Here is an 18,647-nt window from a genome sequence, read left to right as displayed (position 1 = left end):
TGTGACCATTTCATTCATCAGTGTAAATCAGCCCTGTATTTGGTGTTATAAGTATTTGGTCCACAGATCGACTCAGAGAAGAGCGACAGTGATTTCTTTTTAAGCTAGTTGAAAAAAAAAAAAAAAAACCGACTGTTTTGTTAGGTATGTTGGCAAAAGGATATGTATTTCCATTTTAAGGGAGACCTTAGAAACAGAAGTTAAAATTTTTTTCCCTCAGCAGTGCTTAACTTCCAAATGTGTATAATTTTCTTAGATTGATAAAGGAAGCTGGCAAACAAGATCCAGAGCTGGCTTACATCAGCAGCAATTTTATAACTGGACATGGCATTGGAAAGAATCAGCCTCGCAACAAACAGATGGAAGCGGAATTCAGAAAGCAGGAAGAGGTAACTAAGTTCAAATAATTGTACAATAACAATTTTCAGAACATACACAAACTTTGCCCATAGGAACTTCCTTTCTTCATAGTTCCTCTGCATTTTTTGGGAATATAGAGTACTTGTTCATGCAGAAACTAGCCGTCTCCTTTGCGGTAGCTGTATAGTGATTCATACGTTGAGAATCTATCTGGAAAATTCAGTTCTGTGTCTTAATTGCCATCACCCATTTTGTTTTCCATTATTGGGCTGATGGCACACAACTGCATTTTATAGAAAAAGAAAGCTTGTGTAAACTTAACTCCTGTTGACTCCATACGACTCTGAAGCAACAAACTGAAATGTTTTCCTAGAAAGTGTTTTGTTTTCTACTTAAAGTCCTGCCTTGGTTGAATCCTTTAAAAATAACAATACATTTTAAAGATTTTGGCCTAATTTTTTTCATGCTTTGTAAGATTTTGATATAGGAAATAGCGTTGTAAAGATGCTAAAACTTAATACAGTGTTCCAGCTCGCAAGTAAAATCTTTTTATTTAAACTTTGTTATTTAACTTAAAAGTAGCAGAATAATTCACGTTGAAGCCATTTCTCTGTGATAGCTCTTTGGTAATATTCCAGGTTTGGGGAGTCTAACAGCCAGAGTCTGACAGATCAGTCTAAAACCCAACTTACTTTCGTATTTAACTTATTCTGGATTGGGAAATGACGTTACCTTAAATCTAGTATGAAAAAATTTTTCACTTTAAAAAAAAATCATTTCTGATCCCTTAAATGTGTCCCAAGATGCCAGAAAATAAGTAATGCTTTGCTTGTAATTTTTAATTCCAAGTGATTTAGGGATTTTAGTGAAAGAGTTTTGACATCTTCGGAGGGATGTTGGCACAAACTCACAGCCATAAGATCCCATTACGGAGGCTCAGAATGGCAACAGGACTCCAGAAGGGGATTCGTTTGGTCACTTTGGTTATTAAAGAAGCCAGCGCCTTCATCTTGAAGGCTGTGATTTGTCCGTGGGTGCTTCTGTAAAATAGAAAGGCACTTGGATTTTTCAAGTCACGTTCAGTGGCAAATGTCATGTGTTCACGCGTCTCGAGTTTTGTGAGGTGTTACCGTCACCCTCAGCCCGGCCTGGATTGAGCGTGCTCAGAGTATTGTCAGAAATGACAGTTGTCCCTTAATCCTACTACCTTGTTTTCTTTGGAAAATTTCTTAGAATTGCTATCCTTGGTGGATTTTTTTTCAGGTACTTAGGAAATTTCGAGCACATGAAACCAACCTGCTTATTGCAACAAGTATTGTGGAGGAGGGTGTTGACATACCGAAATGCAACTTGGTGGTTCGTTTTGATCTGCCCACAGAGTATCGATCCTATGTTCAATCTAAGGGAAGAGCGAGGGCACCGATCTCTAATTATGTAATGTTAGCAGATACAGACAAAATAAAAAGTTTTGAAGAGGACCTTAAAACATACAAAGCTATTGAAAAGGTAAGACTCATGTGTTATCTTTAAGTTGTTTTTATGTGTTTAGAAATAGTTTTATCTTCAGAGAATAGTCTCAACAGAGCTGTGCAGTGTGTACACTATTAGAAAGTTGAGACTAATTACACAGAGCCAGCAGTATTTTACAGGAAAATAGCAGTGAAAATGGTCATATGGATTACTGGGGAAGAAGACCTGGGAAGTGTACTGTTTATGTGGACAGTGTAGTAACAGTTGATTGCTTGAGATGCAGAGTGATTTGAGAGTGATGACATAGCCTCTATACTCATGAAAGACTGGGGATCACGTGTGTGTGTGTGTGTGTGTGTGTGTGTGTGTGTGTGTAGGTAGGTAGGTACAGTACCTTTTAAGCCTTGTTACCTGTATGGGGAACTTCTCCACATGATTGGAGCTGGAAGGGATTAATTAGGAGAAATTTTCAGCAGCAGGCACCTATGGAGTATTGCAGTGTATTTAGGAGAGATGTTTCATGTCAAGAGAGCTTTTTCTGTAGGTACAGAAGCAGACAACTAATGGCAGAAAAAGCATTTGTTCTCCTAAGTTCTGTTTTTAAAATGTTCAGATCTTGAGAAACAAATGTTCCAAGTCCGTTGATACCGGCGAGGCCGACATTGAGCCTGTTGTGGATGATGATGATGTTTTCCCACCATATGTGTTGAGGCCCGATGACGGCGGTCCACGAGTCACAATCAACACGGCCATTGGCCACATCAATAGGTATGGCATCAAATCATTTGCATGGAAAGCCTGTGAGAATTGCGAGATTTAAGTCTAAACCTGTAAGTATTGTGTTGTTTACCTTTTGCAGACAATCACCAGTCTTTCTGCTTATGGCCTGTGATACTTTGATGAGAGAAGGAAAAGAAGTTGCTTTTTTTGGTTCATTGTTCTTTTTTGTCAGCAGGCAAAACCAGTGTTGCATAGTAATAAATGTTTAGTTCTCATTGACAAGGCTGACATAATGAAGGCATGCGTATTTTAATTAGATTGAAATTAATTTTGCAACACTCACTCTTGAAAACAAATCTTGAAACTTGTTTTGTGTCATGAATGTTGGTGGATGTTGAATCTTCCATTAGCAGTAATGGAAGATTATGATAAATTAACCTTTTTTTTTGGAGTATGTTCTGTTTTACTTTGTCCTGAGTTGGTGATAACATTTCTAAGAACTAAGAAAAGCAGATACATAGCTAGATTATGTATCAGGATAAATTTTCTGCAGAGGCAAAATAAAGGAGCAGAAAACATAAGATTTTCTTCTTAACTTTTTATTTTGAAACAATTTTAGACTTTAAAATATTGCAAGAGTACTACAGAGAACTCACATATACCCTTCACCCAGAGAGACCCATTCAAGTTTCACGAGAATGTTCTTGGAGTGAAAGGGTCCAGTCCAGGATCGTGGGTTGTACCCATTTTCCTCATCTCTCTGGTCTCCTTCAACCTGGAACCATTCTTCAGTCTTTCCTTGACTTTAATGACCTTGAAACTTTGGAAGATGACAGGCCAGTCATTTCTCAATTTGGGTTTATTTGATATTTTCTCCTGATTAGACCCAGGTTATGTGTTTTCGGCCAGCGTATCATGGAAGTGATGCTGCGTTCCTTTCATTCTCTCTAACGGGGTCCCTCAGTGTTTATTTGTCCTCTTATTATGGTGGTGACTTTGATCACTTACGTAAGGTCTGCCAGCTTTCTCTACTGTAAAGTTGCCTTTTCCCCCTTTATAACTAGTGACTGTTTCATGGGGAGATATTTTGAGATTATATGAAATTTATTCCTCTTCCCAGTTTCACCCATCAGTGTCAGTACTCAATTGATATTTCTTGCCTGAATTGATTATTTCTGTGAGGTCTGCAAAATGGTGATTTTCCGACTGCATTATTCTTTCTGGTATTTATTGTCGTTTTACTGTGAGGAAGAGCCTTCTCTTCTCTCCGTTTATTTGTTCCTTTTATTTTTTTATCCAATGTGAACTAATGGGCTTCTGTTTTATTCAGTCATTTATAGTCTTTTGCTGTCATTTATTTTGTTGTTAAAATTGTGTAAAATTTGGCTAGTGGGGGCCCCTTCATTCTAGCTTCTATGTCTTTTTAACATGTCACCATTATTCTTTGAACATTTCTGTATTTTATGGCACACTAAGATGTTCTAGACTCATAATTTCCCTGCCCCAGCCTAGATATTGGCTATTTCTCCAAAAGGTCCTGGTTCCTTTTAGTGGAGAATGAGTTGTGTTTAGAAACCAAGATCTGTGCACTAGGTGTGTTCATTGCCTCTGGAGTATTACTGCTACCAGGCTGTTTAGTAGATGGAGCTAGAAAATGTTTATACCTATTCACATACACGTGTATATAAACATTTATATAAATACACGTTTGTAGTTATTTCTGTACCTGACTGCCTGTCTGTTGTTAACTCCATGTTTTAGCATGACACCAGAGGGTTTATTCTAGCTTCCCTTTTTTCCATCTTTGTTCCTGGCTTTTTTAATAGTGAGGAATCTGATTCCCATTGTCCTCAAAATAATTACTTGACTGTTCAGTCTCCCTATATGTAGCAGTCTGCAGGGCTGCCACCACGTTTAGGTGCCCTCATTGCACAGGTCCTGACCTTGCAGGGTTGCTGCCCATTCCGCTGCCCCCCTTGCGTGTGTCCTGGACCCCACTGGGTTGGCTTCCTGTCCCAGCACCCTCCTGACTTGGGCCCCAGCTCCCTCGAGGCTGGCTTCTTGCCCTGCTTGCAGTGCTCTCCTTGTGCTGCTGCTGGTTGGCCGTCTTGTTCTGCTGCCCTCCTTTGTGTGAACACTGGGCCCGCTTCTGATGCCGTCCTTGCATAGACCCCAGCGGTTGTGGGCAAATGTAAGGTCATTAAGGACCAAACACTGCCAGTTTATTCCCTTAACGGGCTCTGAGCAGTACTTTCTGCACAGTCCAGTCGTAGCACTGGACGCGTATGGCTATTTATATTCAAATTTCAATTTAGTTCCTTCGCTGCCCTTGCCACATTGCACGTGCTCAGTGGCCTCCCCGTCAGACAGCACAGATACAGAAAGAACATCATTGCAGAATGTTCCATTATGGATATAAATGTACTGTTCCATCTTATTGAAAGTTTGAAGCAGTGAAGCTCAGACTCCACATATAAATACCAATCCAGTAGAGGGCAAGAGGGGCATAAAAAAATCAAACTTTAGAATGTGAATATCAGTAAAAAATTTTTCCTCTGTTTCTCAGTTGTAGACTCAGCATCAGAATTTCTTTTTCTTCACAGATACTGTGCTAGATTACCAAGTGATCCGTTTACTCACCTGGCTCCTAAATGTAGAACCCGAGAGTTGCCTGATGGTACATTTTATTCAACTCTTTATCTGCCAATTAACTCACCTCTTCGAGCCTCCATTGTTGTAAGTTTAGAAAAAGAAATGATTGTGCCTTAAAATATGTCATTAATAGATTTGTTTTCAGCTTCTCTAAGGCTATGCAAGTTACAGGTAAATTTGGCTTTAAATCTACTTTTAAAAGTAAATTTGTAAATCCCTTTTGTAGTCGACTATATGTTCCAATCTTCAATAGACTGTATAATTCGTAGACTCCCAGAATTAGATTAGATGACCTCTGAAGTTTCCTTTAAGATCTTACTACTGTAAACATTTCTGGCAGAATCATTGATCTGTGGCTTAGATACTTACAGTGACACAGAATTCATTAAATGCATCTGGGTTGCTCTAGTTATTTTGTTGTTGACTTGAAAATCAGCCTTTGTGTAACTGCTATCCTTTGTCTCAATACTGATATATGAAATTCTTACTAAAATTTAAATTCATCAAAATTGTAAAATTTTAGTTATAACTGTGTAGGTTTTACTGAGCAGACTTTTTTTTTTTAAATTAATTAATTAATTAATTTTTGGCTGTGTTGGGTCTTCGTTGCTGTGCACGGGCTTTCTCTAGTTGCCGCGAGTGGGGGCTTCTCTTGTTGCAGAGCACGGGCTCTAGGCGCATGGGCTTCAGTAGTTGTGGCGTGCGGGCTTGGAAGTTGTGGCTCGCAGGCTGTAGAGCACAGGCTCGGTAGTTGTGGTGCACGGGCTTAGTTGCTCCGCAGCATGTGGGATCTTCCTGGCCCAGGGCTCGAACCTGTGTCCCCTGCCTTGGCAGGTGGATTCTTAACCACTGTGCCACCTGGGAAGCCCTGGGCAGGATTTTTAAAGATGGTTCTTCAAATTATGGAGATTAGGATTTTTTTAAACTTGCTGACGTTTTTCAAAATGAAACTTTGTTCTGGTAAATTTCAACTTTAAAGATTTCGGGGTAGAGGTTTAATATATGTTTTATGCACTAATGATAATACAGCTTCTTGCATATATAATGGGCACATTTTTTGTTACTTTCAGGGTCCCCCAATGAGCTGTATACGATTGGCTGAAAGAGTCGTAGCTCTCATTTGCTGTGAAAAACTGCACAAAATTGGTAAGAGTGTTTGAAAGGCACGTGTAAATAAAAATAAAGTTAAAAACACTGTAGAACAAAAGCACATCAAGGGCTTCATAGGTGCCTAAGGATTATGTGGGCTGTGAGCCTGTTGCTCTTGGTGTGCTTCGGTGAAGACAGGTGTAAGTATGGTGTAACTGAAGATCCTGTGTAAGGTGGAGGAGCTCTGTTTTCCACAGCTTAACAGCTACAATTTATTTGCTCCCGTTTCCTGACCTCTTTTCAGTATATAAATACCTAAAGGTCTTCTAGTAACTGTTGAATCATGAATATTTGTGTTTTGTGTTTTAATGTATCGGTCTCAAATTAGTCTATGTTAGTGTACAAATTAAAACTTTTTTTTTTAATGGGAAGACTCGTTTTCCAGTGGCATTTGTAAATGGATGACATGTGCTATTTTTCTGTTCATGTTTTTGTTTTTTAATCTTAGAACAGAATTTATAATCCTGACCATATTGAATATACAAATGTCAAAATAGACTTTGCTTTAAGTATCACATCTGATAACTTGCGTATTATTAAAAGCACAGATGCTTTAGTTTTCATGACTTTTCCAGTTGCTTCCTAACATAGTGCTGTTCTGGATTATTCACTGATGAGTCAGAGAGGCAAAATCAGGATTGTTTGTTAACTCTCTTTACATTTCTTAGGCGAACTGGATGACCATTTGATGCCAGTTGGGAAAGAGACTGTTAAATACGAAGAAGAGCTTGATTTACATGACGAAGAAGAGACCAGTGTTCCAGGAAGACCAGGCTCCACAAAACGAAGACAGTGCTACCCAAAAGCGGTTAGTATTGGTTAGAACCGAGTAAAAATCTAGCCTTTCTGACTTTATTTCTTGCTATATCAAGTCCAGGTTCCTTTGCTTGGCTTCCAAAACCCTTGTAATTTAGCCCACTCTGGATCTCAGCTCGTTTCCCTCCCTCGTTCACAGCTTCTCTCAGATCAGCCCCTTCGCTGTCATGTGGACACTGTGTACTCTTTCTCATTTCAGACATTGCTTTTTTTTTTCTTCTCAAAAGGATTCCTGGACTCATCTATCAGATTCTTTTTTCTTATTGGCTTTTTATTTTTTATTCTATTTTTTTAACATCTTTATTGGGGTATAATTGCTTTACAATGGTGTGTTAGTTTCTGCTTTATAACAGAGTGAATCAGTTATACATATACATATGTCCCCATATCTCCTCCCTCTTGCATCTTCCTCCCTCCCACCCTCCCTATCCCACCCCTCCAGGCGGTCACAAAGCACCAAGCTGATCTCCCTGTGCTATGCGGCTGCTTCCCACTAGCTATGTACCTTACGTTTGGTAGTGTATATATGTCCATGCCTCTCTCTCGCTTTGTCACAGCTCACCCTTCCCCCTCCCCGTATCCTCAAGTCCGTTCTCCAGTAGGTCTGTGTCTTTATTCCTGTCTTACCCCTAGGTTCTTCATGACATTTTTTTTTTCTTAAATTCCATATATATGTGTTAGCATACGGTATTTGTCTTTCTCTTTCTGACTTACTTCACTCTGTATGACAGACTCTGGGTCTATCCACCTCATTACAGATAGCTCAATTTCATCTATCAGATTCTATCCAGAGTGTGTTAATTTCATTTAAAGGGACGTTCTTTGTTTCATTCACTTTTGTGTCAAGGTTCTTGCTTTACCTTATGTTTGCAGCTAAAACATAGAGGGTGTGTATGATAAAACAGGCAAGTGCCCATCCAGATGAGGGGCACACCAGCAGGTGCAAGCACAGTTACTTGTCGGGAGTTAGGATGTGGCTAGACTGGAGTTAAAATTAGTTTTTTCAATGTATTGTGTCTAGCTGGATCTGTGGCATAGTTCTAGCTGTAACCATACTGGGCTGAAACACTTATTTAAAACATATTTGTCAATATCTTTACCTTATAAAAACCCCAAACAGAAGCAAAAATTTGCTGTGTACTTTGATCTTGGCCTAAATGTGTGATTTTTTTGTTTTATTTTTGCAGTTTTATTGAGTTTTTACTTTTTTAAAAAGTTTGCACCCAGCTAAGCATTTTCAAGATTCAAAATCATGTCAGTTTTTCAAAAATCATGAATTAAGTTATCCGATTTTCTGAAATGCTTATTTCCTCATAACCAGTTTTCCTGCTCTAACATATATCCTAGAGATTACTGGACTGGTTTCATATGACATCATATGTTATCACCAATAAGTGTTTTGAGAAGCATAGTACTGCTTTGCATCCTGTTTAATTAATAGGTGCATTCTGTATTATCTGATATTCTATTAACTATAACTATCCCATAGCCAGCATTTCTGTACCTTTTAACTGTGGGCATAATTACTTATGTTATTGAGCCTCAGAAACTGCAAGACTATTGGGTGAGGTTGTATGATTATTGAAAGTTCAGAAGCAATCTTAGTTTAAGTCATGGTTTACTCCTTCAATGAGATGGCCGTTAAAAATGATACTGATTTGTATTGACCCTGAAAGATGTTCTCATTGTAGTAACTGGAGATAAAAATCAGGTTATGATACAGTCTTTTTTTTGTGATTCCATTTGTAGTGAAAAATATGTATGTGTGTATGTTTATATACATTTATTCTGGAATGTGTACATTTATGCCAGAAAAAGTCTGGAAGATGATACAGTATATCACAGTGTTAATAAAGGTTATCTTTGAGTTTCAGGATTACATGGGATTTTAAAAATTTGGCTACCTTTATTTTCTGGTATTCTACAAGTGAGTAAAGACTAAGAAACCCAAGAAAGAAAAGAGTTTGTTCTCTAGTCAAAAGGAACAGATCAAATGCACAGTATTGTGTTGAAAGACCCTGCAGTGTTTGACGGTTTTATGTACTTTTGCAGACCCAGAAGTGCCGACTCTCCAGTGAGGTTAAGAAATTAGGAGGTCTCCTGCCTTGGATATTTTCTCAGTTTTCTCTCATCAGCTTTTAGTAAAGCCAGGAATAAATTTGTTATCTTGCCAACATCTGGAAAAGAGGTTAATACACTTGAACTTGATGCTTAATTTTTCTTCCCAATCCCAGATTCCAGAATGTTTGAGGGATAGCTACCCCAAGCCCGATCAGCCTTGTTACCTGTATGTGATAGGAATGGTTCTAACGACACCTTTACCTGATGAACTCAACTTTAGAAGGCGGAAGCTTTATCCCCCTGAGGATACCACAAGATGCTTTGGAATACTGACAGCCAAACCCATACCTCAGGTAGACATTTCATAATAACTGTTTATGTTGAACTGTCTTGTTCTTTTTTACAAAAGGAAAAGCTACTTTAACTATCTTTTGTTACCTCAGAATGTTTAATATTTTAAAATTAAGGTATCTCTTCTGTTCCCCTGATACAAAGCACCATTCCTTTTCTGAAGTTAAATGTTTGTAATGGACTGAAACATCTGCTAACCTTGGGGGTGCATTGTTTTTCTTTTTGTTAAGATTCCGCACTTTCCTGTGTACACACGCTCTGGAGAGGTTACCATATCTATTGAGTTGAAGAAGTCTGGTTTCACGTTATCTCTACAAATGCTTGAGTTGATTACAAGACTTCACCAGTATATATTCTCACATATTCTTCGGCTTGAAAAACCTGCACTAGAATTTAAACCCACAGACGCTGACTCAGCATACTGTGTTCTACCTCTTAATGTTGGTAAGAAGGACCCAGACTCTAAAGTGTTTCTGTATACTAGCTAAAAAATGAAACTGTTGCTTAACAATGAGCTTATTGTGTAAACTACAGGAATATCTTTGATAACTCTGAATTAGACACATGTAATGAATATATAGCTTGAGTAAAGATCTTACCTGTATTATTGTATTTTAACAAGCTAAAGGGTCTTTTTCTTCCCTAAGTTAATGGCTCCAGCACTTTGGACATTGACTTTAAATTCATGGAAGATATCGAGAAATCTGAAGCTCGCATAGGCATTCCCAGTACAAAGTATTCAAAAGAAACTCCCTTTGTTTTTAAATTAGAAGATTACCAAGATGCAGTTATCATTCCAAGGTAAGACTTTAAGAGGAAGGCTAAGTGGTGGTGATACTTCGTTTCAGAAGATTCCCTTGTTCATATGGGGAATGTAAGTGACCTGTGACTTTGGCATTGATGTTACTAGTAGAAAATATAGGTGTCTCTTCATGGTGGACCTGTTCTCTTCAGTTTACTTACTTAAAAAACAAAAACAAAACCCAAAACACTGTTGATGAAGGGATTTGACTTTGTGAAGGTCAGATCTTCTGAATGATGTTGGTAGTCTTTCCTCTTAGAACCTCCATCCTTTTAATCCCCAAAGTCTTAAAGAATTTGGGTGTAAATAATAGTTTATTAGAATTGTTAAAATGCATAGTGTTATTAAGTGCAGTGAAAACAGTAAATTACTATGCTTTGTTTCTTATTTTGTAGAAATTTAGGGGATGGAGTTTTTAATCAATAAAATTAAACATTGCACTTTTTAAAGAATTAAAGTACTGGCTGCAATTCAGTCTTTGGTTTTTGTTTTTGTTTTCTTTTTTCTTTGTGTACTTCAAAGCCATATTTTAAATGTTAGCTAACACCAACCTATCAATGTCATAAATGCCGCAGTAATACATTTTATGTGGCAAGTGTCTTTCATGTTTAGCGTTAGGAATATACACAGTATTTACTCGGTTGTTTAGATATTGAAAGTTTTCTATACTATTTATACTGATGAAATTAAGAGATACTTAAAGGAGCCATTTAGCTTTCATGTGTTATCAAAGTATAGATATTTAGAACAAGGACAGTAGTAAAATAGGGGAAGGGGGAGAGTCAGTTTTTACTTGATATAAATGTAGTTCTTCTCGTCTTAAATTCACTTGAAATGTATTATTTAGAATTGAAGTTTCTTTAATGTTACTTATTTGTAACCTTTTTGAACTCTTTAAGATCAAATAATTTGCATTAACGGCGCATTAAAAGCAGTTGTGTTTGAGAACAGTTGATTTAAGCCAGAAGGTCACTGATGGCTTTTCCTTTTTAGGTACCGCAATTTTGATCAGCCTCATCGATTTTACGTAGCTGATGTGTACACTGACCTTACCCCCCTGAGTAAATTTCCTTCCCCTGAATATGAAACTTTTGCAGAATACTATAAAACAAAGTATAACCTTGACCTGACCAATCTCAACCAGCCGCTGCTGGATGTGGACCACACATCTTCAAGGTAAAGGAGCTCTAGAAATGACGTTTTGATTTTACTTGTGGCATTATTTCCAGAGGTCAGTAGGCAGATGTGGAGGTTCACAGTCCACACAGCCCACCTGTATGTGGGCTCTGAACTCAGGAGGCCCTTTGCACACAGAGTTGCCCAGAGTGTGGCCCAGCGGTCTGCAGTTTAAATGAGCTCTTCAGGTGACTTGTAGACACACTGAAGTTTTAGAACCACTGTGAGAGTGTACTTGTTTTTGTCTGTTTGATCAAATTATTTTGAAATTTCTATAGACTGAATCTTCTGACACCTCGCCATTTGAATCAGAAGGGGAAAGCTCTTCCTCTAAGCAGTGCTGAAAAGAGGAAAGCCAAATGGGAAAGTCTGCAGAATAAACAGGTAGTGAGTTAATTGTGACTAGCATAACTTAATGTTTTGAAAGATAAGTTTGAATTTTATTTTATCAAGTGAATTGAGTGATTCGTGAGGTTTCTGGAAGTTGCCCAACCCTTAGGTTTTGTTTGGCTTTAATTAATATGATGTATTGACTCCCATTTGAATGTCTTTTTGGTAAGTGTGAGAGGTTTGGCTTTTATACTTGATCCACTCACTGATAGCAATTATATCATGAAATCATCCATGCAAATCCTAGGATAAATCCCATTTTCCTTAAAGGGTTATTTTAAAGAATATTTTAAAGATTTTTTTGCTAGTGTTTTATGATTTTTGTCTTTCTTCATTAGTGAAATTGGCCTTAAGTTTTATTTTTTATTCTCTTGTGTGTTTGCTTTCTATTTGTCTATCCACAATTTATATTTATCCACATTTTTGCTTACTCAAAGATACTGGTTCCAGAACTCTGTGCTATACATCCAATTCCAGCATCACTGTGGAGAAAAGCGGTTTGTCTCCCCAGCATACTTTATCGCCTTCACTGCCTTTTGACCGCAGAGGAGCTAAGAGCGCAGACAGCCGGCGACGCTGGTGTGGGAGTGAGGTCACTGCCCGCGGATTTTAGGTACGCCTGTGCTGTGGGCCAGGAAGAGCTCGGCTCGTGAGGTCCTGCTGGCAGAGGAGCGGAATTAAGTTCACATTTTAATTGTATGTAGAATAATTTTTAAAAGATTAGAAAGAAAACGTGGATGCCTATCTAATACGTGAAATAAATGCATCGCTTGACTCATAAGTGAAAATCTATACATTGGGTCAGTGAGTCTAACATTCTTGGGAAGTTACAGCTGGAGAGGAGAGCCTGAGGTCGAAAACAGTCATTCCCCCTTCAGAGATGGCAGTTAAAGTGAAAATGAAAACAGTTGTTTGCCACTGCTGACATTTTAAGACGCTTCCTTTTTTTATAAAATCAAATGTACATGAAAGAGCAACTGCCTCTGTGTGGTCTTTGTCTTCATTATTTTCTTCTCCTCTGTCAGGACTCTGCATTCTAAAGAAATTAGCCAGTTGGCAAGACCAAGATGGTTCAGGAAATGAGGAACTTTATAATAGCAGTGATCACGCCTACATTTATTGAGTACTTACTACAGCGTCAGACACTGGCTTAAATGCTGTAGCTCATGTCAGATGATTTCATTGTTAGGATCCTGTGGTGTAAGAGGTGTTAGTTCCTCTTCCAGGTGTGGAAGCTGAGGTACAGAGACATGAAGTAAGTTGTCCCAGGTTACCCAGCTAGTTACCTGGCTGGCCTTGGGTCCCAGCCCTCGCAATCGGTGGCTCTAGGTCCCGTAGGCTGGCCCCAGGCTTCATGAGCTAAGCCCTACACCGTGCAGAGACCCATGTCCCACTTGATGGTTTACACTGTGCAGAGTTCCAGGTGTGTTGATTTCTGCCTTGGAAACTTATTTATCTTGTAAGGTAAGAGTATATTTATAGGGATCTTCATTTATTTAATTTTTACTCAAATTGCTCTTGCTCTAAGCCTAGCCTTTTTGAAGGATCTGATGAAAAGCTATAAAAATGTCTTTGCAGATACCCCAACTTAGACTTCGGGTGGAAAAAATCTATTGACAGCAAGTCTTTCATCTCAGTCGCTAACTCCTCTTCAGCTGAAAATGAGAATCCCTGTAAGCTCAGCACAGTCGTCGTCCTTGAAAACGCTGCGCGCCAAGGTGCTAACAGAACCTCCTGTCTAGAAAGTCACGACCATGTGCCTGTGAACTGCAGAACGCTGTTCGAGTCACCTGGTAAGCTCCAAATCGAAGTTTCAACAGATCTGACAGCAATTAATGGTCTTTCTTACAATAAAAATCTCGCCAACGGCAGTTACGATTTAGCTAACAGAGACTTTTGCCAAGGAAACCATCTGAATTACTACAAGCAGGAAATACCTGTACAACCAACTACCTCATATCCCATTCAGAATTTATACAATTATGAGAACCAGCCCAAGCCCAGCGATGAATGTACTCTACTGAGTAATAAATACCTTGATGGAAATGCTAACAAATCTACCTCAGATGGAAGTCCCACGATGGCCGCCGTGCCTGGTACTACAGAGACTGGTAAGGCGCTCACGGACAGGACGGCTTCTGAGCAGAGCCCTTCTCCCGGGTACTCCTCGAGAACGCTTGGCCCAAACCCTGGACTTATTCTTCAGGCTTTGACCCTTTCAAATGCTAGTGATGGATTTAACCTGGAGCGGCTCGAAATGCTTGGCGACTCCTTTCTAAAGCATGCCATCACCACGTATCTCTTTTGCACTTATCCCGATGCTCACGAGGGCCGCCTTTCCTATATGAGAAGCAAAAAGGTAAGAAAGCGTCCTTTGATTTTTGAGCAGTTATATTATTCAGCGTGCATAGAAGTGGTCTCAAGCATCGGATAAATTTCAGAGGATGAGGAAAGTGTTACCGCAGGGATTGCCACACCCGACAGGGCAGCTGGAGCCTCCTCTGTACCCCCGTGGGAGTGACACTAAATTTAGTGTGGAATTAAGATTGAGGGAAGAAAAGTAACGAAGATAAATATTTAAATGATGATAAAAGAGATGTCACAAGGCGCCATGCACCTGCTTGACAAGTAACACACAAAACTGCTAAGCGCTCAGAAGGAAGGAATATCACTTGTGATCAGGGGAGGCGTTAACAGAAGAGGTGCGTTTGTGGTGTGTAAACAGGGAACATACGGCAGAGCGTGTCAGGACTCGGTGAATAAACTGTGGGAAAAGCGTGGAAAGATCCGAGAAAAGACTTAAAAAGGCGGGTGGGCTGAAGCTGTATTATGGAGGATCTTCAGTGCCAGGCTAAAGAGTCAGCACTGTTTTGAATGAGGTGCATGTTGAGGGTACTTCTTGTGTAAGGGACTATTAATATTAATAAAGCGGTAGTTTTAAATGGTCAGGCTGGAAGCAGAATGCGGCATGAGTTGAAAAGCAAAACCTAACCAAGCTGAGTGATCATTTGGGCCTTTGAAGAAGTCTAAGCTTAAGTGGGAAATGAGACAGATGTGGAGTCTGGCAGCAAGGAAAGCACTGAGGGGAGTGAGATTTCAGAGGCGATGAGATTCTTAGCCGACACCTACGAGTACTTACTCTAGCCAGACACTACCCTCGTCACCTTACATATATTAATTACCTGATTTAATTCTGTATACTTCTATTTATTTTATTTTTTTTGTAATTGTGTATATTTCAATCATCCCCATTTTATAGCTGAGGATACTGAGGCAGGAGAGATTACCTTGTTCAAGTTAACATGGCAAGTACGTGGCACGGCCTAGACAGTCTGGCTTTAGAGACCTTGCTCTTGACCACTACACTGACCTCCCTCTGAAGTTGTCTGTAACACTAGGCACTGCACTGAGTGTTCTACACACCTGCTCTTTCCAGTCTTCTCAGCGTGCCCCTCAGCGGTAGATGACATGTCCCCATTTTGCAGTTGAGAAAACTCTTGCCCAGGGAGTTTCATTGGCTCGTGCAGGTCATCCAGCTAGTCTGGGATGGTCGGGAGCGTGACTGAGGCCAGAGCCCATAGCCTCACCCACTCTTCTCTGCTGCCTCCCGGTAGAGAGGGTGGCGCAGAACTAACGGCCATAGCGGCTGGGGCTGCTGACGGGGCTGGTGCTGAGGAAGACAGAACTATAGGAGTAAGAGTTGGGGCTAGAGTTTTTAGACCTCATGGACTAGGAAGTGGAATGTTCAGGTAATTAAGAATTTAGGACTTAGGTGCAGTCTGGGGAAACAGTCTTCGTACGAGTGATAATTGAGAACAAACGAGATTTCCCAGGGGTGGCTGCAGGAAGAAAGTATCAGAGGCTGAGAATGAGCACAAAGTAACAGCACACTCTTAGGTAAAAAGGGAATTATTTTCCTTTTTGAAAGTTCATCCATCGTCTTCTCAGAAAGCTCTGACTCCTTACATGCTGCAGAAATCACTGTCGCTCCCGCAGCATGGTGGTGAAGGCCCTTTCAGGGTGCCCCCCGCCCCCAAGGGTCCTGGCCGGGCTGCCGCCCCTGGCTGTCCTTCGCGGGACCTGCGCACACACCTGCTGTCGTTCCTTCCCCGCTGCTCGCCCCGTTTCTGCGGGCTGAGCTCTGCCTGCCCCACCTTGTGCCTCACGTGGGCCCTTACTGAGCTCTTCTTCCTTTTCCACCCGGCGGACCATTTCTGCTGACTTTGAATGTGATTTCTGTCCCTTTCACGCCCCTGTCGCACTTTACCCTCTTGTTGGCTTCTGTGATGCTGTGTTCCCATGGTGTGGAAAGGGAAACCAGCGTGTACTTAAGCCGTGCAGGCGGCGTGGGAAAGGGCTTCGGCCCAGAGTGAGCGTCATGGGGGGCTCCCGGCCCAGCCTGCGGGCTCCAGGGACCGCTCCTCTGCCTCGCTGCCCGCCAGCGCCTCTCCGACGTGGGTGCTTGTTCAGGGGTATTGAGTTACGTGGAAAAAGGGCTCATGAAGTACTTAAATAAAAAGGAACCCAGTTTTTAGAAAATGAAAATGAGATTGACTGTTCTAGACCTTGGTTTCCAAGTAAAAATGAGATGGAAACATGGATTTGAGTGAATTAAGGAGGAGATGGAGGCCTTAGGAGAAACAGACTAGAGGGTAGACAGTAAAGCTGTTTTATTGATGACAGTAAACATGGAGCTTTTCTTTATTGCCTTTTGCTCTATTTTAAAATGGTTGAACAAAATATCTTGAAATGCCATCCAAAACTAAGGAATAATACTTGAGAAAGCATTGCAGTCGAAATCATATTTATAGCTTAGGTTCTAGGAACATAAAATTATTTTAGCTCAGTTCAGTGCCAATTTTCACTTTATAGCTAGAGTTTATGGTATTTCCTCCTTTTATTTCATTGAGAATATTGTGACATCTTGGACTTATGTGGAATTGCATTCTTTTCTATTTTGATAGTCCCAATTAACAGTTTGAATTTTATATCATCAGATTACATGAGAATTTAATATTTCCTATCATGAAGAGGTAGAGAAACTATACAGTCTGAATAATTGATGACCAGTTATGGAATATGAAGAATATTTAGCTAAAAAATTATGTTAATGCCTTATATGAATTTCAGCAGTGACTGTTTATGGATAAGTATCTTATAAATTTTTTCTGCTAAAGGTCAGCAACTGTAATCTGTATCGGCTTGGAAAAAAGAAGGGGCTGCCCAGCCGCATGGTGGTGTCAATATTTGATCCCCCTGTGAATTGGCTTCCTCCTGGTTATGTAGTAAATCAAGACAAAAGTAACACAGAGAAATGGGAAAAAGATGAAATAGTAAGTTTTTGGTAACTGGATGGATTTATTTTCTGGTGAGGGGCAGAGTCTTGTTCTATTAATTTTTTGTTTCTTTTCCCTGGTGTGTTTATAGTAGAGTAGAAATTCAATATATTGAATTAATTCCTTTAAACAGATGTCTTTTCATGAATTTAGAACAGTGTTGTAATTTTGATGGAGAACAATTTCTGTGATCTTCCTTTTCCAAAGGCAAAAGAGTATCTGATGCTGTGACTCCAAAAAAAAAAAGCAAAGCTCTGTAACATTTCACTTTAATATTACATATTACGATTTATTGTAGATCCTTAGCTCTGTTCAGTGAAATGACTTTTCAGTGACCTATGATCTCCAATCTGCATGTGCAGTAATTTCAGTAAAATCTTGCTTTTGCAGCTCAGGGCTTTTTCAGGACTATTTCTCCTCTTGTGACCTTAAAAAAAAATACATAAAGGTAGTTTTCTGGAAATAGTTTAAAATCTTGCCAGTGACTTTAAGTCTCCAAACGTTAGCTGCAGCTGCTTCATTTTGTCCTGTCTCGAAGGCCACCAGAGGGCACCTCGGAGGGCCTTGCGAGCCGGAGAGCTGTGGAAGCAGCCTGTCCAGTGTGGTTGGCTGGGAGGCCATCTCGCGGGCAGTTTCATTTTTCAGGCATTTATTTTGCACTAATGATAAACTGGCTCGTTGTTACTTCATTTCCAGGTAGCATGCTCTGTGACTCTGTTTTGATTTTTACTTATTCATTGAGTATATTTTTAACTCGTGCAGTACTCGACTTACTACAGAAATTGAACTTATCTGGAAAAGCATTAAGAGAATATTTTAATGCAAGTTGGGTTAGAAAAATTATATATGTTATTAATTTAGAAACAGAACCTTAGAGGAAGATGTGTAAGATTTTGAGCACTTTAGAGGAAATATTGCATTTCTTTGCAAAACATTCCAGTAACACATATCCTGCCTTATAAATCCTGTTTCATAGTATCATTGGTTCTTTAAATAAAAAAAAAAAAATTAGCATAGAGGTGATGTTAGCATGTCCTTTTAATTTAAAAAAATTTTTTTATTTTAAGATACAACATAAAGTTATTTTCCTTAACATTTCAAATGACCTGGCACTTTGGTTCTTAGAATACATTAAATACCGTTTATACTTTCATTTACTAATTTCTACTTCTTGAAATGGACCATTATATGATATTGGAAAGCATATGCTGGATCCATTCCTGTTCTACCTGCCTCGCTCCTCAGCAGATAGGTTTAAGTGAAAGCTTTGCACACAGACGCCGAAGGTGGGAATAACGCAGGTGGAAAGTGAACTTGAACTGTAAAAGGAGTTTCATGCTGGTGGTTTTGCTTTTTTTTGTTTG

At 39.6% G+C, this 18,647-nt stretch overlaps 1 protein-coding gene across 2 annotated transcripts in view; it reads left to right on the top strand.

Annotated features, from left to right (window-relative positions):
* The window catches only part of DICER1 (dicer 1, ribonuclease III), a 68,625-nt gene that overhangs the window by 37,533 nt on the left and 12,445 nt on the right, over positions 1 to 18,647 (top strand). For both annotated transcript variants that reach the window (XM_029237209.1, XM_029237210.1), the window contains 14 exons: positions 257 to 389; positions 1,624 to 1,866; positions 2,444 to 2,598; positions 5,154 to 5,286; positions 6,273 to 6,348; positions 7,020 to 7,159; positions 9,402 to 9,581; positions 9,810 to 10,023; positions 10,227 to 10,380; positions 11,375 to 11,557; positions 11,836 to 11,941; positions 12,385 to 12,560; positions 13,526 to 14,306; positions 17,125 to 17,280. In XM_029237209.1, coding sequence (XP_029093042.1) covers positions 257 to 389; positions 1,624 to 1,866; positions 2,444 to 2,598; positions 5,154 to 5,286; positions 6,273 to 6,348; positions 7,020 to 7,159; positions 9,402 to 9,581; positions 9,810 to 10,023; positions 10,227 to 10,380; positions 11,375 to 11,557; positions 11,836 to 11,941; positions 12,385 to 12,560; positions 13,526 to 14,306; positions 17,125 to 17,280 — 2,830 coding nt within the window. The remainder of the gene's footprint in view (positions 1 to 256; positions 390 to 1,623; positions 1,867 to 2,443; positions 2,599 to 5,153; positions 5,287 to 6,272; positions 6,349 to 7,019; positions 7,160 to 9,401; positions 9,582 to 9,809; positions 10,024 to 10,226; positions 10,381 to 11,374; positions 11,558 to 11,835; positions 11,942 to 12,384; positions 12,561 to 13,525; positions 14,307 to 17,124; positions 17,281 to 18,647) is intronic.

This window comes from Monodon monoceros, unplaced genomic scaffold (genome assembly GCF_005190385.1).
Source record: "Monodon monoceros isolate NGI ecotype Baffin Bay Population unplaced genomic scaffold, NGI_Narwhal_1 Super_Scaffold_21, whole genome shotgun sequence".
Classification (NCBI taxonomy): domain Eukaryota; kingdom Metazoa; phylum Chordata; class Mammalia; order Artiodactyla; family Monodontidae; genus Monodon; species Monodon monoceros.
The sequence above is the reverse complement of the archived record's forward strand: the minus strand, read 5'-3'. Positions and strand labels throughout refer to the sequence as shown.